The sequence below is a fragment of the Sorex araneus genome, chromosome 7 (genome assembly GCF_027595985.1).
Source record: "Sorex araneus isolate mSorAra2 chromosome 7, mSorAra2.pri, whole genome shotgun sequence".
In the NCBI taxonomy this organism is placed as follows: domain Eukaryota; kingdom Metazoa; phylum Chordata; class Mammalia; order Eulipotyphla; family Soricidae; genus Sorex; species Sorex araneus.
This window is the reverse complement of record NC_073308.1, coordinates 69,365,747-69,389,142: the sequence shown is the minus strand read 5'-3', so window position 1 is coordinate 69,389,142 and position 23,396 is coordinate 69,365,747. Positions and strand designations below refer to the sequence as shown.

Sequence of the window (23,396 nt, the reverse complement as noted above, 5' to 3'; positions counted from 1 at the left end):
CGCAGGAGGTCTGAGTTTGATCCCCAGCACTGGAAAACACAGAGTGAGAAGAAGGTGTTACAACACAGCAACAACAAAAATACAAATACATGTGGTTGCACTAAATAAACCTAGAATGAAAAGGCCCCAAGAGCAGCACTGTGTAGCCCCTATATTTCAGAATGTTTCCTCAAATAGTACCTGTTAGTTATTGTGGGAGCCAAGAATTATGAGACCAATGCTGTTGATGCAGCGACAAATACAAAATAAATCTAAGGTTCCAGTCTGCTTTGGCAGTGCTGGGGATTTTATTTTTATTTTTTGCTTTTTCTGGGTCACACCCGGTGATGCACAGGGGTCGCTCCAGGCTCTGCACTCAAGAATCACTCCTGGCGGTGCTCAGGGGACCCTATGGGATGCTGGGAATCGAACCTGGGTTGGCCGCGTGCAAGGCAAACGCCTTCCCCGCTGTGCTATTGCTCCAGCCCCAGTGCTGGGGATCTTAAGGGATGACTCCCAGCTCTCCGCAGAGGGATTGCTCCCAGAGGTCCTCAGCACACCACACAGTGCTGGGGGATGAGAGCTGCCCCGCCCCCCAATCGACGCGCAGCCCACTGAGCCATCTCTCTGGCCCTCCGTTTCCTTCCTGACTCTCAGAGGCATTCATGCTCTGTAAGGATGAAGTCCTTATGGCCTCTGCTCTCTCTGGGTCTCAAATTCTAACCAATCAACTTTCCATCTTTCGCTCACACACCCCGGTCCTCCAGGGATAAAAATTCTGGCAGTCCCTCTGCTCTCAGAGGTCAGGAGGGGTGTGTGTCGGGGCCGGAGGGGGGGATGTCCTGTGGCCCACTAACTGGAATGGTCCAATCCCAGGATCCTTGGGGTCTGCAGAGTCGGGTTCTGTGTCCCCTGCCGGGACAGGGCCCCTGGGTGGGGCGTGCTGCTCGCTGCGGTGCTCAGGAGAATGGAAGGCAGGCAAGCCCTGGGGTGAAGCCTCCTGCCTCGCAAGGGAGCCCAGTGAGGCTGCTAGTTTGACTCCTCGGCCCCCCATATCGTCCTGTGCTCTCAGCGGCTCAGCTCTTGGGGATCCCCACAGCCTCCAAACCCGCTGCAGGGGCGCTGAGGAGATGACTCGCGGGCTGGAGCCTCGCCTCTGCGCTGCAAGCAGGAGCGAGACTGGGTCCCGGGTCACCCTGCCCGCCAGGCACTCCTGGGGGTGGACCCCCAGTGATTCGGGGTGTGACCCTCCCCGAATAGAAACCAACTGTGTGAGAGTCGCAAAGTGTGTGCCCCCCCCATTCAACTTAGAAACAGGGCACAGGGAGGAAGAGACAAAGAACGCAGGGGCGGGAGTGACAGCACAGCAAGGCGGGTGCTGGCTGCGCGTGCAGCCGCCCAGCCTCCATCCTGGTCCCTGTGGTCCCGAGTCCCGCCAGGAGTGTGCCCGGAGCACAGGGCCAGGAGTCAGCCCCGAGGATCCCCTGGTATGTGCCTCCCAGGAAAACCCCAAGCCAACTAAGAACAAAATCTCTCACGGGAAGCAGCTGACCCTGGCCGTCCTGGGGCGCCCTGGAGAGGGGACTGTCCCCTACAAACAGCTCCGCCTTTCGTGGCCCCGGGAGGCCAGTCGTGACTTGTGAGCGGCCTGGGGTGCTCTTGGCTGCGGTAGCTGCGGCTCTGTGAGGCACCCCCTCAGGTGTCCCAACTCACCCCACCGCCACCCTGTCACCACTCAGTCTTCCTGCCCTGTGCCACGCGGCTGGGCCCTGCAGAAGCACCTGCTCTCCTGGAACCATCTCGAGTCGCCTCCCTGCCCCCCGCGCGACCCCCCAGCACCCGGACAGTGCCCGGGAGTTGCTCTGACAGTACCGGCTGGACCCATGGACGAACGAATGATTCCTGGTGCAAAGCCTGAGAACAAACAGCGCAGAGCGGAACTGAAGCGCACCGGGAAATACTGGCCCCCCTGGGGACGAACAAGGGCCCCGAACCCACAGAGTTCTCCATCGATGCATGTTTGTTTTTGGGGGGACCCGAAGCCATTCCCGGTGGTGCTTGGCCAACCCCCCGCAGTGCCTGAGCCTGCCGGCGCTCCACTGCGCTCTCCAGTCTGTGGTGCTGAGGTTCCATCTGCTGCTCCCGCCCAGGTTTCACGGATAATATCACGATGTTCCCGTGATGCTATATGCGTGCACTGAATACAGACTATTCGTATGCCAGTTAGTGAACAGAAACAGGATAAAGATGTTCCCATTTTATTCATTTTTATTGCCATTTAGGAAACCTGCTTACAATAGCGTTAATATTGAGGGTTTTGCTGAACAAAGTTACTGACCCTTCACCTTCACCACCACCCACCCACCCGGGAACACCCCGCCCCCTCCTCGGCCGACCTCGGGCCACGTCTCATCTGCCTCTTCCTGCCCCAAGCCCCGACAATTAGTTTGAAATGAATCAAGATCAAAACTCAAGATTTCCCCTTCTAAACGTCTGTCACGAGAAAGGGGAAGGTATGCACCCCTCTGATAAACTTAAATCCAAAGGTGAAGGCGGTGAGGTCTCCCGAGCAGGACCGTTCACAGGCAAGTCTCAGATCTCTGTGGGAACTCCCCCCTAGTAGGGACCTTCCTCTCCAGGGCGCCTTAATTCTAGCATAAAGAAAGAAACTTGAGGGGCTGGAGCAATAGTACAGTGGGTAGGGCTTTTGCCTCGCATGCGGCTTTACCCAGGTTCGAGTCCCAGCATCCCATATGGTCCCCTGAGCACCACCAGGAGTAATTCCTGAGTGCAGAGCCAGGAGTAACCCCTGTGCAACGCCAGGTGTGACCCAAAAAGCAAGGAAGAAAGAAAGAAAGAAAGAAACAAAGAAAGAAAGAGAGAAAGAGAGAAAGAAAGAAAGAAAGAAAGAAAGAAAGAAAGAAAGAAAGAAAGAAAGAAAGAAAGAAAGAAAGAAAGAAAGAAAGAAAGAAAGAAAGAAAGAAAGAAAGAAACTTGAAAGGAAAACCAACCAGGGGCTGGAGCGATAGCACAGCGGGTAGGTCGTTTGTCTTGCACACAGCCGCCCGGGGTTCAATTCCCAGCATCCCATGTGGCCCCCGAGCACCACCAGGAGTAATTCCTGAGTGCATGAGCCAGGAGTAACCCCTGTGCATCGCTGGGTGTGACCCAAAAACCAAAAAAAAAAAAGAAAGAAAGAAAGAAAGAAAGAAAGAAAGAAAGAAAGAAAGAAAGAAAGAAAGAAAGAAAGAAAGAAAGAAAGAAAGAAAGAAAGAAAGAAAGAAAGAAAGAAAGAAAGAAAGAAAGAAAAAGGAAAACCAAGCAGAGGGGTACAGCGGGTAGGGTGCTCGCCTTGCCCGCTGCTGGGGGTGCCATCCCAGCACCCTCTGTGGCTCCCAGCAATGGCTCCCGAGCATCACCGAGCATCATCACTGGGTGTGGCCTCAAACCAGACAGCGAGCAGCCCAGCACCCCCCCGCCGCGGGCTCGGTCGGGCACAGGCCCGGCCGCTCAGACTCCGGGGGCTGCGAGCTGCTGCTCAGGGGGGCTCTGGGCGCCGACCTCAGCAGCTTGGGTGGTGGGCTCGGTGCTGCTGACGGGGGCGCTGCCCTCCTCTGCGAGGGCTCTGGGTGCAGGACCGTCTGCAAGGGACCTTGCCGCGGTCTGCACCTCCCACTGGGCCACCGCCGTCTGGGCCATGGGCTCAGCTACGGGCTCGGTCACTGACTCAGACACTGGCTCGACCACCGACTCCGCCGGGGTCTCCGCTGGGGTCTGCACCACTGACCCTGCCGGGGTCTCCCCCACCGACTCTGCCGGGGTCTCCGCTGGGGTCTGCACCACTGACCCTGCCGGGGTCTCCCCCACCGACTCTGCCGGGGTCTCCGCTGGGGTCTGCACCACTGACCCTGCCGGGGTCTCCCCCACCGACTCTGCCGGGGTCTCCGCTGGGGTCTCCGCTGGGGTCTGCACCACTGACCCTGCCGGGGTCTCCCCCACCGACTCCGCCAGGGTCTCTGCCGGGGTCTCCACCACCGACTCCGCAGGGGTCTCCGCTGGGGTTTGCACCACTGACCCTGCCCGGGTCTCCACCACCAACTCTGCCGGGGTCTCTGCCGGGGTCTCCACCACCGACTCCACGGGGGTCTCTGCCGGAGTCTCTGCAGGGGTCTCCACCACCGACTCCACTAGGGTCTCTGGTGGGGTCTCCGCCGGGGTCTCCACTGGGTTCTCCACCACCGACTCTGCTTGGGTTTCCACCACTGATTCCACCAGGGTCTCCGCCGGGGTCTCTGGGGTCTCCACCCGGGTCTCCGCCAGGGTCTCTGCCGGGGTCTCCGCTGGGGTCTCCCCTAGCCCCTCGGCGGGCCCGTCTGCACCGAGGAGGAAGCACAGGGGTAACGCACGCGCACTGAGCGCACAGACAAGCCGCGGGCCGACGCTCCGCTGGGCGACGTCTTGCGGGCGGACTGCGGGGCGCAAGGGGCCCCAAGGGCTGCGTGGACAGGACCGCACTGTTCGTGCGGTCAGAAGGTGGTGTGCTCAGGAGTAACCCCTGGTGGGGCTCCAGCAACCGCCTCTGGGACCAGGGATTGGAACTGGGGTGGGCAGGATGCAAGGCAGGTGCCCTAAGCCCTGAGCCATGTCATGAAAGGAGTCACCATGCGGACCAAGCGACCACTCCCCAAAGCCTCCAGAAGGAGCCAAGGACACGGTGTTACTGGCGCTTCTGAGACGGAGAATGAAGACCTGCTTCTTTGGGTAAAACTGTTAAATCTGCTGAACTTGGGCCGGAGTGATAGTACAGTGGGGAGGGCGTTTGCCTTGCATGCAGTCGACCTGGGTTGGATCCCGGGCATCCCATAGGGTCCCCCAAGTACTGCCTGGAGTAATTCCTGAGTGCAGAGCCAGGAGTAACCCCTGAGCATCACCGGGTGTGACCCAAAAAAGAAAATAAATCTGCTGAACTTAAAAACAAAATCACTTTGGGCTGGAGCTAGGACAGGTGGTTTCCTGGCATGAGGCCAACCTGGAGCTGATCCCCAGCACCCCAGATGGTTCCGTAGGCACACCCCGAAGTGAGGCCCCCCAAAACAAAAATCCCAAAATCAGATACAAAGAACATGAACAACTGGAAAATCTGGGGTACCCTGGAAAGCAGTCAGCTGCCTAGCTGATTAGTGATATGAAATCAGATCCCGGCAACCTCGGCTTTGTCACCTGTAAAACGGGGATATTGATAATAGTATGTCCCACGGGGCTATTGTAAGGATTGATTAAAATAATATGTAAGTGGGGGCTGGAGCAATAGTACCGTTGGTAGAGTATTTGCCTTGCATGCGGCTGACCCAGGTTCGAACCCTGGCATCCCATATGATCCCCTGAAACCACAAGGAGTAATCCTTGAGTACAGAGCCAGAAGTTAGCCCTGAACAAAGCTGGTGTGGCCCAAAAAACAATAAATAAATTAAATTAAGTAACATGTAACTCTGTCCCTCTCGGAGAGCCCAGCAAGCTACTGAGAGTATCCCGCCTGCACGGCAAAGCCTGGCAAGATACCCGTGGTGAACTGGATATGCCAAAAACAGTGACAAGTCTCACAATGGAGACATTACTGGTGCCCGCTCGAGCAAATCAATGAGCGACGGTATGACAGTGATACAGTGATACAACACATAATAAAAAAGGGGCTTACAACCAATAAAATTAGGGCTGAGGGGCTGTAGCAATAGCACAGCAGGTAGGGCATTTGCCTTGCACATGGCCAACCTGGGTTCGATTCCCAGCATCCCATATGGTTCCCTGAGCACCACTAGGGGTAATTCCTGAGTGCATGAGCCAGGAGTGACCCCTGAGCATCACCGGGTGTGACCCAAAAAAACCCCCCAAAAAAATTAGGGCTGATACAAGAGTTCAACGGGCTGAGCACATGCTTTGCATGTTCAATCCCCAGTACCATGAGCACTGTTGGGAGCAACTCCCAAGCACTAACAGGTGTGGTACACCCCACCCCCGAGACAAAAGATAAGGGGGGCCAGAGAGATGGCACAGCTGGTGAGGTGCTTGTATTACATGTGGCCGACCCGGCACCTCTGAGTTTGCAGGAAAGATCCCTGAGCACGGAGCCCGGAGAGAGCCCTGAGCCCCACCAGGGAGTGAGCCCTGAGCACCGCGGGGTGTGGCCCCCAAATCCAACCAAATAACAAACGAAAAATGAGGGAGATAAACCTTCAACCTGTTGAGAGAAATATTAGTTTTAGGGGTAAGGAAACCTGAGGACACAAAAGTCCACATGGAGGGGCTGGAGCGATAGCACAGCGGGGAGGGCGTTTGCCTTGCACGCGGCCGACCCGGGCTCGAATCCCAGCATCCCATATGGTCCCCCTGAGCACTCAGGAGTAATTCCTGAGTGTAGAACCAGGAGTAACCCCTGTGCATTGCCTCGGGTGTGACCCAAAAAGCAAAAAAAAAAAAAGTCCACATGGCCAGTGAGCGTGTAAAGCAAACGTCCCGCTTGCAAGCCCCCATCCCTCACCAACCACACCCCCTTCTGTGCGGGCTCGACCCAGAGCCACTTCACTCAAGTTAGCAAAGAAGCCCCTGGCAAGCGGCAGCGCCCACGCAAGGCTAGGATGGAAACGGCCTGGAGGAAACAGTCATGGAGTCACCGTACCTTGAGGCGGCCGCAGCTCTGCTCCGGCTTCCTCCTTCCAAACAGCCGCGTGTTCAGCCTGTCTGGCCTTGTACGTCTGAAAGTCAGTGCAAGGGCTTGTGGTCATCAGGCCACGTTTCGAGGTGGATGCAGTTCCAAGGGGAGAAGCCACTACAACCCATGTACCTGCTATCTGGAAACCTGGTCATCATGTAACTTGCTGAAAAGAGAAAGCTACAAGAGCGGAGGGGGGGGTGCATTTGCCTTCCACGCGGCCGACCAGGCTTGATCCCGGCATCCCATATGGTCCCCTGTGCACGGCCAGGAGTCAGGAGTGAGCCCTGAGCACTGCCGGGTTGTGGCCCCCACCCCACTCAAAAAAACCAACAACAGGGGCTGGAGTGATAGCACAGTGGGTAGGGTGTTTGCCTTGCACACGGCCGACCCGGGTTCGATTCCCAGCATCCCATATGGTCCCCTGAGCACCGCCAGGGGTGATTCCTGGGTGCATGAGCCAGGAGTGACCCCTGTGCAGTGCTGGGTGTGACCCAAAAAAAAAAGCAAAAAAAAAAAAAAAACCAACAACAACAAACATGTCTCCTGGGGCTGGAGTGATAGCACAGCGGGTAGGGTGTTTGCCTTGCACGAGGCTAACCCGGGTTTAATTCCCAGCATCCCATATGGTCCCCTGAGCTCCAGCAGGAGTAATTCCTGAGTCTGAGTGCCTGAGCCAGGAGTAACCCCTGTGTATTTCCAGGTGTGACCCAAAAAGAAACAAACAAAAAAGTCTCCAGGGGCCAGAGAGTACAGCAGCTGGGGTGCTTGCCTTGGTCAGGTTTGATCCCCAGCACCCCATACAGTCCCCGGGGCCCGCCAGGAGTGATCTCTGAGGGCAGAGCCAGGAGCAAGGCCTGAGCATTGCTGGAATTCCTCCCCGCACCCTCCCCAAATGAATGACTTAATTAAAAATGTAAGTCTCGGGGGGCTGGAGGAAACTGTCCCTGGGCTCAGGCGATTCATCATGTGCAGCCCCGTGCCCTGGGCGGTCCTCTGAGCGCCGCTGGTGTGGCCGCCCCTTCCCCAACAGTTCGTCTTTTCATTTAGACAATATGGATTTCTGTTTCGTTCTGTTTTCAGCTCTGACCTGGCAGTGCTCAGGGCTTCCTCCTGGTGCCAAGGACTCAATCTGGGTCAGCCGTGCGCAAGTAAGCGGCCTTCCCTCCCGCCCCGTCTCGTCAGCCCTGTCTATTTTCATATGCCATTTTCAAATCAAATCACCCCAACTATGTTGGGGGTGGTGCCACCCAGCAGTACGCAGAACAAACTCCGGGTCCCACAGAGGGCTCTGTGGGACACCGAGGATCAAACCTGGGTCAGCTGTGTGCGGGGCAAGCGCCTGCCTGTGCTATCACTCTAACCCCCCACCCCCATTTGTTTTACTTTTGGCCACACCCAGTGGTACTCGGGGCTTACTTCTGCCTCTGAGCTCAGGGATCACTGCTGGTGGGCTCAGGGACCATATGGGATGTCAGGGATCGAACCCAGGTTGGCCTCATGCAAGGAAAGTGCCCTGTGTGCTGTGCTCTCTCTCCAGCCTCAGAGCCCCCACACCCTGCTTTTTTTTTCTCTTTTTGGGTCACACCCGGCGATGCACAGGGGTTACTCCTGGCTCTGCACTCAGGAATCACTCTTGGCAGTGCTCAGGGACCATATGGGATGCTGGGATTCGAACCCGGGTCGGCCGCGTGCAAGGCAAACACCCTACCTGCTGTGCTATCGCTCCAGCCCCCCTACTCTTTTTTTTTTTTTTGATGGGGGGAATCACATCTGGTGATGCTCAGGGCTGCTCCCAGCACTGCTGGGACCACGCGGTGCTGGAGACAGACCCAGGCGGCTTCTGAGCAAGGGTCCTCCAACCCGCGTGACCCCACCACGGCACCCTGCCCGCAGGCCCATCTCTCTAGCCCCTACCTTCCTGATACTCGTAAGCCAAGCACCTTGTAAAAACAGGCTATGCAAAGGGGAAATCTTCCATAGCTAAATTAGACCCCCAGAATGAAAAGTCTACTACTACCCCGAGGCAGCGAAGATGCCGGGGGAGCCCCTCACCCCCTGGGTGGGGAACCCACACTTTATTCGGACAGGATGAGTGGTGTGACCATCATGACAACTGGCACCGACACGAAGGCCCATGGCATTTCCCTGAAGGGGAGCTGGTGGCAGCTTACAGGTGGGGGTACTGGCGGGGGTCCTGGGCTCTGGCACAGACAGCTGAGCTCTGTGCGGGCCACTCAGGGACGTCTCTGTGCTCCAGAGCTAAAGGCCAAGGTGAGGAGAAAGAGACTGTCCAGGCAGAGAGAGAGGGAGAGGGAGAGAGAGAGAGAAGAGAGAGGGGGTAGAGAGGGAGTGGCAGAGGGAGAGGAGAGGGGAGGCGAGAGAGAAGGAGGGGAAGGGAGAGGAAGAGAGAGGGAGAGCGCAAGGGAGGGAGCAAGAGAGGGAGAGAGAGAGGGAAAGAGGGACAAAGAGACAGCAAGAGAGAGAGGGAGAGAGAAGGAAGGGGAAGGGAAAGGAAGAGAGAGGGAGAGAGCAAGGGAGGGAGCAAGAGAGGGAGAGAGAGAGGGAAAGAGGGACAAAGAGACAGCAAGAGGGAGAGGGAGAGAGAAGGAAGGGGAAGGGAAAGGAAGAGAGAGGGAGAGAGCAAGGGAGGGAGCAAGAGAGAGGGAGAGAGTGAGGGAAAGAGGGACAGAGACAGCAAGAGAAAGAGGGAGAAAGAAGGAAGGGGAAGGGAGGGGAGGGGGAAAGAGAGGGAGAGATCAAGGGAGGGAACAAGAGAGGGAGAATGAGAGAGAAAGAGGGACAAAGAGAGCAAGAGAGAGAGGGAGAGAGAGCAAGAGAGACAGAGACAGAGAGAGCAGAGAGAGGGAAAGAGAGCTGAAGAGAGGGAGGGAGAGAGAGAGCGGACTGTCAGGGCGTGTGGCTGCGGTAGCTGCTCCCTTTTTCCCCCCTGCACTTTTATTCCTTTTTCTTCCTCTCTTTCCCCTGTCCCCTCCTCTTTTGTCTTCTCCCTCTTTTTCCCTCTTTCTTTTCGGTATTTTGGGCCACACCGAGCAGTGCTCACAGATTGTGTGGTACCAGGACCAAGCTCGGGATTCCTGCTTACAAAGGCTTCCTCCTACACTTTAAAACAACCTCTTGGGCAGGCTGAGCTTCTTTTCTTTTAAGCTCCAGGTGGCAATGCTCAGGGTCACTCCCAGAACAGTGCTCAGGAATCACTCCTGATGATGCTTGGGGGACCAAGTGGTGTCAGGGGTTGAACCCAGAGGTCCTTCATGCATAGCCTGTGTCCCGTCCCAGCCCTTGGAGCCCCTCCCCAGCCCCCGGGGATCACTGAAATACTTACATAATATCCGCCAGCACTGATGGTGACTCCTACAACCAGGTAATAGATCGTATTTGATCCCCAGGATCCCGGGAATTTGTTAGACGACATCCAGCGACGGGTCGCTAGAGAGCAAGACGAACCTGTTAGTTCCGCCACTTGCACAAAGCCAGTGTGAAGAATTGCATCTGACAGGGGCTGGAGCGACGGCACAGCAGGGAGGGCATCTGCCTTGCATGCAGCATCCCAGGTTCAATCCTTGGCATCCATACGGTCCCCTGAGCACCGTGCCAGGTGTAACCCCTGAGCATTGCCATGTGTGGCCCCAAAATGAAAAAACAAGCAAAGGAATTACATATGTGGACCAATGCAATAGGACAGGATGTAGGGTGCTTGCATTGCAAGTGGCTCACCCAGACTGGCTCACTTGGGTTCAATCCCTGGCACCCGGATGGTCCCTGAGCCAGGTAGCGTGCCCAGAGTGATCCCTGAGTGCAGGGCAGGAGTAAGACCTGAGCTCTACTGGGTGTGACCTCCAAGCAAAATCCCAAGCTACATTTGAGAAAAAGGTTTCCCCTCTGTGAGTCTAGGACCTACTGACATCAAGCTCAGAGAACGGAGAGCAGCAGGCAGCGCAGAAGGGACACCTGGTCTCCTCGCAGCCCCACGCCAGGGGCATGCGCCGCTGAGACCCGGCGACTTTTGACACCAGGAGCAGCACGCTTTCCCAGGACAGCATTTAAAGAACGCTCCTAGAACTCGGTGAAGATATTTTTAATTTTAACTTTGAAGATAGAGAGAGGAACAGGTAGATAGACAGGTAGAGAGAGGAAGTACAGCTGCACGCCGCTGACAGGGTGAGAAGCACTGAGGCTAGCTGAAGAAGACGGGATAGAGCCCCAGGCTCGGGCGCTCGACGGGAGACCAGCTGAGCGAATCCTCACTGACACATCCGTGTGGCATGACAGATGCTGCAGCTCACGGGGGCAGAAGCTGCAGTCATGCATGAAGATGCATGAACAAGCTCAGGCTAGCTGCCCAAGGTGATGGGCATGATTGAGAAGACAGGGCTGGAATTCTGAAGAAAATTAGGTGTTGGCTGGGTAGAAAGGGAAGAGAACAGGCCACTAGAAGCAAAAGATCATGAGTTTGGTGGTAGGAAAAAGGAACACGAGTGGAGGGCGGGCTGGGCAGCCAGAACATGTGTCCCGGGCAGAGGGCAAAGTTCAAAGGCACCCACTGGACATCTAGTTGTTTGGATTTTGGGTCACACTCAGCAGTGCGCAGGGCTTTCTCCTGACTCTCTGCTCAGGGGTCACTCCAGGCAATGTTCATGAGACCCTAAACGAGTCCAGGGACCAAAGCTGTGTGCAGGACGAGTGTCCTGCCCACTGTCTTATTTCCTCGGCCCCTGATTGCAAATCTGTGTATAGAAAGTTGGGAAGGTGATTTGTTTTTAGGTTTTTTTTTGTGTGTGTGTGTGGTTTTGTTTGGGGCTGGGAGCTATTCCATGCTCTGTGCTCAGGAGCGACTCCTGACGAAGTCGAGGCACCCCTCTGAAGAGCCTGGGATGGACGCAGGGTCAGCCGGAGCTGCCACCTTCAAGTCACTGCCCTCCTTTCTGGCTGGCTCTCCAGCCCTTCCAATTTTTGTCTTCAAAAGTTCTATTTCGGGGGCTGGAGAGACAGTACAGAGGGTAGATTGCTTACCTTGCACACAGCTGACCAAGGTTTGATCCCTGGAACCTCATATGGCCCCGGAGCCCCTCCCAGAGTGACCCCTGAATGCAGAGTCAGGAGTAAGCCCTGACTTACTCCACCAGGCATGGCCCCAAAACAAACAAAAACGTTTGAAAGCTATATGTTTTGTTTTTGGACCACACCTGGTGGTGCTCAGGACTTACTCCTGGCTCTGCTCTCAAGGTTCACTTCTGGCCGGCTTGGGGGACTATATGGGGTGCCAACGACTGAATCAGGGTCAGATGCGTGCAAAGCAAACACCCTGCCTGCTGCACTATCGCTCGGGCCCTATAAAAAAGGTAAATATATTTTTCATATATATTAAAAAATATATGGAACATTTCACAAATTTGTGCATCAAACTTGGACAGGGCCCTACTAATCTCTGTATTGTTCCAATTTCAGCATATGAATTGCCGAACTAAGCACAAAAGTTATGCATTTTAAAAGCAAAATAGGAGAGAGCAAACAGTGGTGAGGCAGTTAAAAGTGTATCCTCTGTGATTGGAGAGAGAGCACAGCCGCAGGGGTGCGTTCCTTGCACTACACGGCCGGGCAACCCAGGGCAGAACCAGGAGTAAGTCCAGAGCAGCGCTGGGCCACACCCCACCTCCGTGTGTGTGCGCGTGTGCGTGTGCGTGTGCGTGTGCGTGTGCGTGTGTGTGTGCGTGTGCGTGTGTGTGTGTGTGTGTGTGTGTGTGTGTGCAGAGAAGACATGGGTGTGGCCGTGGGGGGCTTGGAGTGCTGTCATTCAGCTGTGGTCCCGCCCACCGCCACCGCGACAGCTCTGCTTTTCAGAAGTTCCCGAGGAAGGCTTCTCCCGGGTTCAAGGCAAAGCGCTCTATCTTCCTTAGCATAAAGATCAAGGCAAACGCAGGCATCTTTCTTGTCCCTGGAACAGAACTTCCCATCAGCCTTAAAGGAGAAAAGGGAAGCGAGGTGGACAGTCGTGGACTAGGGGCCACGGGATCTCCACCTCCCAGCCTCTCCAGGGAGTTCCGGGCCAAGGTTACGAAGGAGGTGGGGGGTCGGGGCCACATGGGGGCCAGGGAAGGCCGGAGTCGGCTGCGTGCAGGGCACCGGGCCTGTCCCTGCACTACCTCTCGGGTCCGGGTCTCCGTTTCCCGCGCTCCCGCCCGCCCTGTACCTGTGCGCGCTGAGGGCCAGCACCGAGACGCGCCGCTGGACAGCTCCAGCCGTGCGGCCGCCTGGCAGGGACGCGTCGCGGCCAGGAGACATGCCCGCCAGCTCCTCTCCTCCCTGGCGCGGGTCCGGGCCGGCTCCCCACCCAGGTCTCCATGCCCTCCCCCAGCTGGGCCGCGCGGTGGGAGCGCCCGGTGGTCCCGGGAGTGCGCGGGGCACTTTTCGCCGCGCTCTCAGCTCTGCACGAACGTGCTGCCCCCTTTTTACTGATGAGGAAACTGAGGCCAGGTCCCTCGCTCCAGATCAAGGGGCGAGAACCCGGGCGGGCCGGATGCGGAAAGCGTGCGGGGAAGTTTCCCCGATTCCCAAGTTTGCAGAAACCTCGGTGCGCCCGGCCCTGGCCCTCCTCCATCCTCCGCCCGCGCCCCCCGGGCTCCTGCGGCTTTGGGGGAGCCTGGACGCCGGGCTCTCACCGTCCTTCCGGAGCGGCGCGGGGCCGGGGGGCGCCCTCAGCGGCTGCGCCAGCGCCAGGGTCTTGGAGGCGGCCCTGCGGAGAGACATCGCGCCCCGACGGGTACCGGGACTCTGCAGCCCGCGCCGCCCGCGCCCGCGACCCGGACCTGCTGGCCCCGCCCCGGGGAGGGGCCGGAGGAGACCACGCCCCGGGGAGGGGGCTACCAGGAGGCCCCGCCCCAGCCCCGCGTGGCTAGCTGGGCACCGGACCCGCGTCTCCACAGGCTGGCGCACCTGCTCAGCGCGTGCAGGAGAGGTCCAGCTTACCCAGGGGGCCCGCGCGGGCCCTGCGCCCACCCCCTCCCACTGCGACGCGGCTGCGGAGTGGGATGCGCGGCTGGAAGTTTCTGGAGGGAGGTTCGCAGAGGGGTCTCAGGTGCCAGCCCTCGGTGCCCGCCGGCGGCCGTGTCACCTCCCGAGCAATGCCCGGACGAGGGCCGAGTGCGGGCGGACCCCGGGCCGGGGGTTTCAGGTTTGCTCTCCCGAGGGGCGGCGTGTTCCCGCGTGGGTAAGGGTTCGGATCGCCACCACGGGCTCGCGGGACTGCCAGGGGCTCCTCCGAGGTCTCAGTTCCGCGTCTCGTGGGGGCCGTGAGAAATTGATGTGGGGCTGGAGTCAGGCGCTTGCCTTACACTTGGCCGTGGCTGCAGCACCCAGCAACCCCGCGATGATTCCTCTGAGCCGGGCACCGTCCCCGAGCACTGTCTGGCCAGCCCACCCCCCACCCCCCCAAAAAAAACAAAGTAAAAGTAATTGTGGGCCCGGAGCCATAGCATAGTGGGTAGGACACCTTGCTGCCATGCGACTGATCCCAGCTCAATCCCCAGTACTCCTTATGGCCCCCTGCCCTGCCAGGGGTAAGCCCTGAGCATCACTGGGTGTGGACACCCCAAAACAACTCACACTTTTGGGCAGGGAGCCCCACACCAGGCAATGCTCAGGGCTTGCTCGGCTGTGCTCAGGAATCACTCCTGGAAGGGCTGGCGGGGGCTATATATGGTGACAGAGTGAAGCCTAGTTGGCAGCGAGCTTAGCAAGTGCCTTCACCCCTGCACTCTCTCCAGCCTGAGTGTGAGTTTGGGGTCTGAGGGAAGGCTTTTACTCAGGGTCTGAGGTGGGCTCTGAAGCACATTAGGTGGGAAGCTCTGAGCCTGCTGGACAAGGCAGTGCCAAGGCCCCCGTCTGGCCTGTGCATTTCAGTGTGCTCCAGCCCCAGGGGAGGGGCCCCAGGAAGTCCCTCCAGGTTGCATGTGGCCCTTCCAGCTGGAGCACCCGGCCTTGAGAGACTAATCCCCAACCTCCCCAGCTGCCTTTTCATTTCCTGTAGGAGCTCAGTGCTCAGGATCAAAGGGAATGTTCTAGTCCCTTGCCGGGGGGGAGATGTTACTTTCCATTGAGAGCTGCCTACGGTGGACTGGTCGCTCTGGCAAGTTGCTTCTCCCAAGTCTGAGCAGCTTTGGTATCCTGATTTTGGGGGAGAGCGTGCTTCCTGGGGGTGCCCAGCTCTGTCCACTGCAGGGCTGGGGAGATCAAGCTAGGGACCTGTGCTGGCCAGACTCAAGCTGTGATCTTGTAAGTTCTCTGCATAGCCCCACCCCGGGGAGGGTCTTAGCTCTGGAAGGCCAGATCCCTTTCCCCACTGCCCTTGGGCACGTCCTTGGCATTTTTCGTGGACTTGGGGAAACATGATTCTAGGGTCAGAGCTAAGATGGCTGCGTTCCAATGACTTCCACTTATTTACGTGTGGACAAAGATGTCTGGAGAACAGTCCAAGACTCCGCAGTTGGCACCTCACAGACTGATTCTGGTTTAAGTGTGGTGCAACAAGCAACTTTCAAAGACTGATTTCCTAGATTCCATAGAAATATTTGTTTTCTTAACACTAAATTCTTTTCAGAGTAGAAGTTGGGGTTTACCAGACTGCACCCAGTGGGGCTCAGGGAAGGCTCCTGGCAGTGCTTAGGGGCCAAGTGTGGTGCAGGGGATAGAACCAGGATCAGAGATGTGAAAAGAACTTTAACCCCTGTATGACCTCAACCTCTCTGGCTCTGAAGATTTTGGTTTTTAGGGGGTGACACTCAGGGCTTACTCCTGACTACGCTCTGGGACTACACAGCAACAGGGATCTGTACGGAAAGCAACTCCGTATGTCCTGAACATACTCTCTCCAGCCCCCAATTTTGTAAATGTGTGACATACAATACTGGAATAACAAGAAGTGCGAGTGTTTTTCTGGGGGGTGCTCAGTGCTTACTCCTGGCCTTAACCCTTTAGGCCCTCAACTAAGTTTTAACTGATTCATATGGTTTAGGTAAGGGATCAATTACCAGTAGTTTATTTTTATCGCTCTGATTTGTGGGCCACACACAGCAGTGTCGGGGACCATGTGCGGTGCCAGGGATGGAATCCAGGTTGGCCACGTACAAGTCAAGCACCTGACCTGATACTAATGCTCCAGCCCCTCTTTGCTTGTTTTGGGGCCACATCCAGCAGTGCTCAGGGTCACTCCTGGCAGACTGGGGGACCATTTAGTGTGCTGCGGGTGGAACTAGGCCCAGCTGCAAGGCCAAGTGTCTTTCTGACTGTACTATTTCACCCCGACCCCCAACCTTTTTATCAACCAAGATCCTGAGATGTACAATACTGTTAATGATGTTTCTCATGCACATAATCCACCATACCCTGTACTGCAATTTGTCTCTAAGCGCCCTTCAACTCCTTAGAAAGTACTACTAGCCAAAGGTACAACAAACTTCATTATTTTCATAAGGTGACTAAAAGGACCCCCAAATGAGGAGACTTCAAATCCAAGAAAATGGAGTGAAAAAGAACTACTGCGAGTTGGAAACATAGTCCTAGGGGCAGGTAGCTCACCTGCACACAGCCAATCCGGGGTCGAACCCTGCATCCCTACGGTCCTCTGTGCATCCCAGGAGTGATTCCTGAGCACAGAGTTTGGAGTAAGCCCTGAGTGTTGCTGGGATCAACCAATCCTTCAGACATACTAGGGATCTGCCGAGACAGAGATGGGCCTTGAAGACACGAGGCCCTCGGTTTGAACGCTGGCGCCAAATACACAGCACACTCAAGTAATAGGACCCAGCTTTACTCTGAATTATGAAAAGGCTCATTTGTCCAAATGGTCAACACAGATATAATTTTTAATTTTGATGATGCAAAATAAATGCTGACTTGGCATGTAACAAAACTTTTTCTTTCATATTTACAATCAATAAATTGGTGGATACTGAAGACTTGCTGTTCAGTCTACCAAGAGCAAACCTACAAGAAAAAGAATTAAAAATTCAGCTTATAGCATCTTAGCAAGAATCAAAAAACACATCCAGGAAGAGTATCAATCCCTTCATTTTTACAACTTTTTTCTTTTTTAATTAGTGAATCACCATAAGGTTAAAGTAACAGATTTACACATTTTCGTACTTGTGTTTCTCTCATACAATGTTTGAGCACCCATCCCTCCACCAGTGTCCATTCTCCACCACCAGTGAATCCAGTATCCCCCCTGCCTCTGTGGCAGGGCATTCCCTTTTGTTCTCTCTCTCCTTTTGGGTGTTGTGGTCTACAATAGGGGTATAGAGTGGCCATCGTGTTCAATCTATAGTCTACTTTCAGCCCGCATCTCCCCTCCCGAGCAGGTCCTCCAACCACAGCTTCCTTGGTGTTCCCTTCTCTATCTGAACTGCCTTTTCCCCCAGCATGTGAGGCCGGCTTCCAAGCCATGGAACCAACCTCCTGGTATGGTACTTATAACAATTTTTTTTTTCTTTTTGGGTCACATCCAGCGATGCTCAGGGATCACTCCTGGCTCTGCACTCAGGAATTACCCCTGGCCGTGCTCAGGGGACCATATGGGATGCTGGGAATCGAACCTGGGTCGGCCACGTGCAAGGCAAGTGCACTACTCACTGTGCTATCACTCCAGCCCCCAATTTTTTTTTCTTGTTTAACCCCTGTACTATCTTTCTGGTCAGGCAAGAAACATTTTATGGAAATTACAAAAGCAGTGCAAGCTTGGGGACAGTACAAATTAAGGAACCTGCCTCACACTTGGCCATCTGGGTTTGATCCCCCAAGCCTCTAAGGACTGGTTGCTGCGTGTAGAGCCTGAGGTGAGCCCCGAGACTCACCAGGTGTGGCCAAAAGGCAACAAAACAACAGAACAGGAGCACCCAGGAAGCTCAGGCCTGCACTTCCACAGAAGGCAACTATGCAGCACTCAGCTATATCCCCGACAACACTTTTTCTTTTACTTTTGTTTTTTTGGCCATTCCTGACAGGGCTCAGGGACCAGGTGGTACCAGGGATTGAACACCAGTGGGCTACATGTAAGACAGGTACCTTCCCTGCTAAGTTATCTCTCTGGCCCATTTTCTTCTTTTGCTTTTGGTCCTCACCTGTCAGTGCTCCAGGCTTACTCCTGGTTCTGTGCTCAGGGATATCTCCGGGCTGGGAGGATCATATATGGTCCCAAGGGTCCATGCCCAAGTTAACTGTGTGCAATGCAAGCACCTTACCACTGGACTATCTCTCTGGCCCTCCTAAATTTTACCTTTTGATTGGCAACTAATGAATAGAATGAGAAAGTATTAATAGGAAAAAAGCTAGTATTTTGATTAATCATCCCTAAAGAGTTTGATTTGGATGGGGCTGGAGAGATAATACAGCGCGTAGTGTATTTACTCTGCATGCAGACGACCTGGGTTCAATCCCAGGCATACTATATGATTTCCCCTGAGTGCAGAGCCAGGAGTAAGCCCTGAACACTGCTGGATGTGGCCCCCACCCCCCCCCAAAAAAAGCCCAGAACAACAACAAAAAAGTAGTAACTACAGGAGAAAAGTAAGTTTGTTACCATTATATTTTCCAGCAAATACAAGTGATGTACTTTAATAAATCTATTCCGTGAAAATCAGTAACACTTTTCTTTTTAGGTAACACCCAGCTGCTCAGGGGTTCCTCCTGGTTCTGCACTCAGAAATTATTCCTGGCAGTGCTCAGGGGACCATAAGGGATGCCGGGGATTGAACCTGGGTTGACTGCATGCAAGGTAAGCATCCTACCCGCTATGCTATCGCCCCAGCCCCTATAGTAATATTTTTTAACTCTGCTAAAGTAATTAGAGTCTCCTTAAAACAAGTTTTAGGGGAAAAAAGTCAAAGTCAAATAAAACTCTCTCCATAATTATTGAAGGGGTCAGAGCCAACAGGGGGTGTGGCGGGGGGGGGGGCATGCACTGCCAGGAACTGAATTCATGGACCCAGAGCCTTAGACGTGCTGCCCCCCTCCCCCCCTTCCCCGCCCCAATCACTGACAGTGCACAGCTGGGGCTGAACAAGAACCCTGTGACTGAGTACCAGCTGTGGTGAGAATAATAATGAAATGGTCACGCAGAACAAAACTGAACACTTTACTGCCCTATGACATCTGTCCATCCTGCAGTCAACTCCCCAGGGGACAGGAATTGGGCAAATTGCTGAGTACAAGGTGAAGGAAAAAAAATTGACCCTGTGCGATGGTCTATATGGCAAACAGATATGCATTGCTTCACAAGCGTCAAGAAGGTATGGTGCAAAGCATTATTAGACTATGCCCTTGGCTTCATCCTTTTCTTGTTTTTTAGGGGGGGTCATACCTGGTGCTGCTCGGGGATTATTCCTGGCTCTGCACTCTGGTGATGCCCAGGGGACCATATGGGAGGCCAAGGGTGGGACCTGGGTCAGATGCACGTAAGACAGGCACCCTACCTGCTGTACTACTTCTGCAGCCCCTCAGCTTCATTCTTTTTTTTTTTTTTGGCTTTTTGGGTCACACCTGGTGATGCACAGGGGTTACTCCTGGCTCTGCACTCAGGAATTACCCCTGGCCATGCTCAGGGGACCATATGAGATGCTGGGATTTGAACCCGGGTCGCCCGTGTGCAAGGCAAACGCCCTACCCGCTGTGCTATCTCTCCAGCAACCCCCTCAGCTTCATTCTTAAGACCTTCTTTGAACAGAGTAATGATTACAAACAATTTTGGTAAAAGATGCTTGAGTCCAGCATTATGAATTCATACATGTGGGGCTAGAGCAACAGTATAGTGGATAGGGCATTTTCCTTGCACACGTCTGACCTGGGTTTGATCCTTGGCACCCCTGATGGTGCCCAAGCCCACCAGGAGTGATTCTCTGAACACAGAGCCAGAAGTAAGCCCTGTGCATGCCAGGTGTGGTCCCAAAACAAGTAAGTAAGGGGCTGGAGAGATACTCCAGTGGGTAGGGTGCTTGCTTTCCATGAGGCCAATCTAGGTTCAATCTCCGGAATCCCACATGGTCCCCCAAGTACTGACAGGAATAATTGCTGAGTGCAGAGCCAGGAGCAAACCCTGAGACATGTCTGGATATGGGCCAAAAACAGGAAAAAAAAAATTTTAAGAGGTTACATCAACCTATACAATCATTTCCATCTCATGAAATTTCCATACTTACTATTTCAAAAGTTTATTCCAGTCCATTTCTTCTTTTATACTCTGCAACATCTTCGTTATGCTGTGTGATGAGCTAGAAGCAGGCACAAGTTAAAATGAGAAATGCAATCTTCCCGGCAAATTAAGGAGGCAAACTAAAGACAATTCTATTTCATACATATACAAGAGGAAGAAGGCTAGACCTAAAAAACAAAAACAAAAAACCAAAAACCCAGGTTTTCTTGTTAGAAATTCAAAGTTAAGACACGCGGGGGCTGGGAAGCCATTGTCCCCAAGCTCCCTGGCCCTGGCAATGGGTTTAGCATGGAACTGTGTGGCCTGGTAGCCCCGGCATCCTGCGTGTGACGGGTCTCCCTAACAAAATCAGGTAAAGTTAAAACAACAGACTGTAATAAGTTACTGGAAGGGAGCCTGCCTCAAAATACCTCGCAGTGGGGTTAGAAAAATGGTGCCACGGGCTGGGCACATGCTGGGCACTCAGGAGGTCAGGACCTGGTCCACAACCACTATAGGGCCCTACAGTGCAACTGCCCCCAAGCACCTGAGTGCACTGACTGTATTTTTACATCAGCGTAACTACTACCAGTAGTGCTGGAGGTACTCCCAGCTTGGAGCCACTCCCTGCAGTCTCAGGGCCCAGGCAGGGCCAGGATGAACCCACACCAGGGCCTCCTGCAGGCAAAGAGCGCTCAGCCCAGGTCTTTGCTCCAACCCTTTTCAGGACACATTTAAACAAAGAACATACAAAACTTCCCAACAAACTCCATTACAAAGGATCACTGTTCTGCCTTTCCACCTCTCTTGCCTTCCCTGGCAAGAACTGAACCTCTCTTACACACTGATGCTGTGTGTATCACCAGTGGCTCAAATTGATTGTGGTTGGGGGCTGGAGTGATAGTACAGCGGGCAGGGCGTTTGCCTTGCACACGGCCGACCCGGGTTCGATTCCCAGCACCCCATATGGTCCCCCGAGCACCGCCAGGAGTAATTCCTGAGTGCATGAGCCAGGAGTGACCCCTGTGCATCGCCGGGTGTGACCCAAAAACAAAACAAAACAAAACAAAAAAGAATGTGGTCAATTAACACAAATTCGTGTCAACTGGGAAGAGAAAATGCAAAATAGGAGATCTAAGAGCTGGAGGTGGGGGGCTGACAGAAAGTCCCAAATTCATTAGGGACAAACAAAATCACAAAACAAATTCCAAGGAGTAACAACATTAAGTCAATTAAGAATATTTAAAGAGGACTTCATAGGGCCTGTAAAAAGTAGCTGTAATAAAGTAGCTCTGAAAAGGAAAACTGGTGAATTTCCTGGGGAGTTTTTTCACCTGGGGGCCTTCGCCTTGCACCCGCCAATCGGGTTCAATCCCGGCATACCGTGTGGTCCCTCACCACCGTCAGGAGTGATTCCCGAGTGCAGAGCCAGGAGAAAAACCCTGAGCATCGCTGGATGTGACCCCAAAGCAATTAAAAAGAAAAAAACGGTTTCTCCTTTGGAAGAGGTGAGCGATAGGGCAGCTGGGAAGCTACGGGATGAGCACCACTGTAAAGACAGACACGGGCTGGGGGCAGCTGCACGCTAAATACAGCTCCCAGCAACAACGGCGCACGGATTCAGGTCCAATACTTCGGCGGTCCAACGGGATACCACTTGTCTGACTTTGCTCCCGGATGCTGTGGCCCCACCGCTTTCTAAGACCCCAGCCACGCTCCATCAATCCTGCTCCAGAAACCCAAGAACACCTGAGCACTCCGTAAAGCTGCCATTTCTCACAAGCCCACGCGTGGCGACTGCACGCTAGCGGCCGGCGGAGCGTTTGGGCTCCCGCCTTGGACCTGGACTCGCGCCCTGGACATCGCGGGGGGCAGCTGGGCCTCCGGCGGCGTCTGGGGGCCGCGGCCCGCGGGGCGTTTCGGCGCCCGCCGTGGACGTAGACCCGCGCCCCGGACCCCGCGGGGGCGGCCGAGCTCGGCGCTGCCCGCACCCCGAGCCCGCCGCGACTTACGAGGCCCCACAGGACGGCGGTGGTGCCCAAGGTCAGCCCCACTTTGAGCCAGTCGGGCTTGTCGTTCGGCGGCTCCCGGACGTAGAACTTGGACCGCGCCGGCGCTGCGAAGGGACAGAGCCTGTAAACCCAAGGGCCCCGGGGGGAGAGCTCGCCGGCGAGGGCGGTGGCGCCGCGCGGGAGGCGTCCCCCCAGCCCCCCATCAGCCCGGGCCCGAGACCACCCGAGTGCACTGGGCACCACCCCGAGGACGGTGGGCGGCGGGGCTGAGGGCCCGGGAGAGACCAGCGTGGGCTCCGGGCTGCAAGGCCGCGAAGGTCACCGCAGGACGGGCACTGCCGCAGCCGCCCCGCGTCCCCACGAGCCGGCTGTAGCCAGGCAGGACCCCCGCCTGGGAGCTGGGGGCGGCCCGCGCGAAGAGGGGCACTCACAGGCGCGCGGGAACCGGGCGGGGGTCAGCAGCCTGGACAGGGGGCGCAGCAGGCAGGACGGCGCCATCTTGCAGGCCGGGATCCGCCCCCTCGAGGCCCCGCCCCTAGAGCCCCCGCCCCGCCCCGCGGCGGCGGCGGCGGCGGCGGCAGAGCGCCCCCTGGAGGCCGGAAGTGCTGCTCCGCGTGGGGCGGGAGCGCGCGCGCTGCCCGCTCTGGTCTGGGAGATGGGGAGGGGAAGGGTCCGGAGCGGGCCGGGAGTTCTTTCCCACGTCTCTGCCCTCCGGTTCTATTCCAGGCCTTCCCCTTGGCGAGAATTTTCTGGCATCATAGTTACTGCCCGCCTTTGCATGAGCGAGCTGGGGAGTGAGCCTGAAAGGTCGGATTATCACTGGCGTTTGCCCGGCCCCGGGTTCCAGCCCCCGCGCGTCCGGGCGTCGTCTGGTTTACACGCACTGTCTCATTTCTGTCTCATTTCATCTTCCGTGAGCACCTGACGTGCCGGGATGACTGCCCGCCAGTGACAGTTGGCGCGCCCCGGAGACAAGCCGTCCTCCCCGTGGCACACCTGGTGTTTGAGAAGGAGGCTGCGTGCACCTGTTGTGGAGCTTCGCGACCCCGTGCAGAAAAGAGGATTAGCAGTGCCCTGAGCATTTCAGGAACACGCAGTGCCCTGAGCATTTCAGAAACACGCAGTGCCCTGAGCATTTCAGGAACACGCGACCGTAGGCGGCAGGACTGAGTCTTTTCAGGGGGGTTCCCTCGCCCAACCTCGAATCTAGTGTTTCTCTGTTGACCTAATGAGCTGGGGTCATCCCCGAGACCAGGCAGGGTAGAGCAGAATTCCAAGTGCCAAATTCAAAGGTCATTTTCAGTTGACATGGGCCCGGTGGGGGGTATTGAAAGATTTTGGGGGGGCAAATAACACTATCAGCTGTTATTCCTGACTATGGGGGTGCCATATGTATGCTGGGAATTCTAATTTGAGTCTACAAACGCCGTATATCTTGTACTGTTACTCTCCGGACCCTAGCTCTTAGGATTTTTTTTTTCTTTTGGGTCACACCCAG

General features: G+C 55.6%; 1 protein-coding gene and 1 non-coding gene across 2 annotated transcripts; both read right to left on the bottom strand.

The window, feature by feature from the left end:
* Window positions 1–12,075: 12,075 nt before the first annotated feature.
* Window positions 12,076–12,178, bottom strand: LOC129406632 (U6 spliceosomal RNA). Its single transcript, XR_008631120.1, has one exon. It is a non-coding gene; the product is annotated as a U6 spliceosomal RNA (small nuclear RNA).
* A 4,317-nt stretch (window positions 12,179–16,495) lies between these two features.
* Window positions 16,496–22,456, bottom strand: NDUFC1 (NADH:ubiquinone oxidoreductase subunit C1). The gene is made up of 4 exons (XM_004606210.2): window positions 22,330–22,456; window positions 21,899–22,002; window positions 19,894–19,965; window positions 16,496–16,687 (listed from the first exon to the last, which is right to left on the bottom strand). Exons 1-3 carry the CDS (start codon window positions 22,394–22,396, stop codon window positions 19,906–19,908), a joined length of 231 nt encoding a protein of 76 aa, XP_004606267.2. The 5' UTR covers window positions 22,397–22,456; the 3' UTR covers window positions 16,496–16,687; window positions 19,894–19,905.
* Window positions 22,457–23,396: the final 940 nt, after the last annotated feature.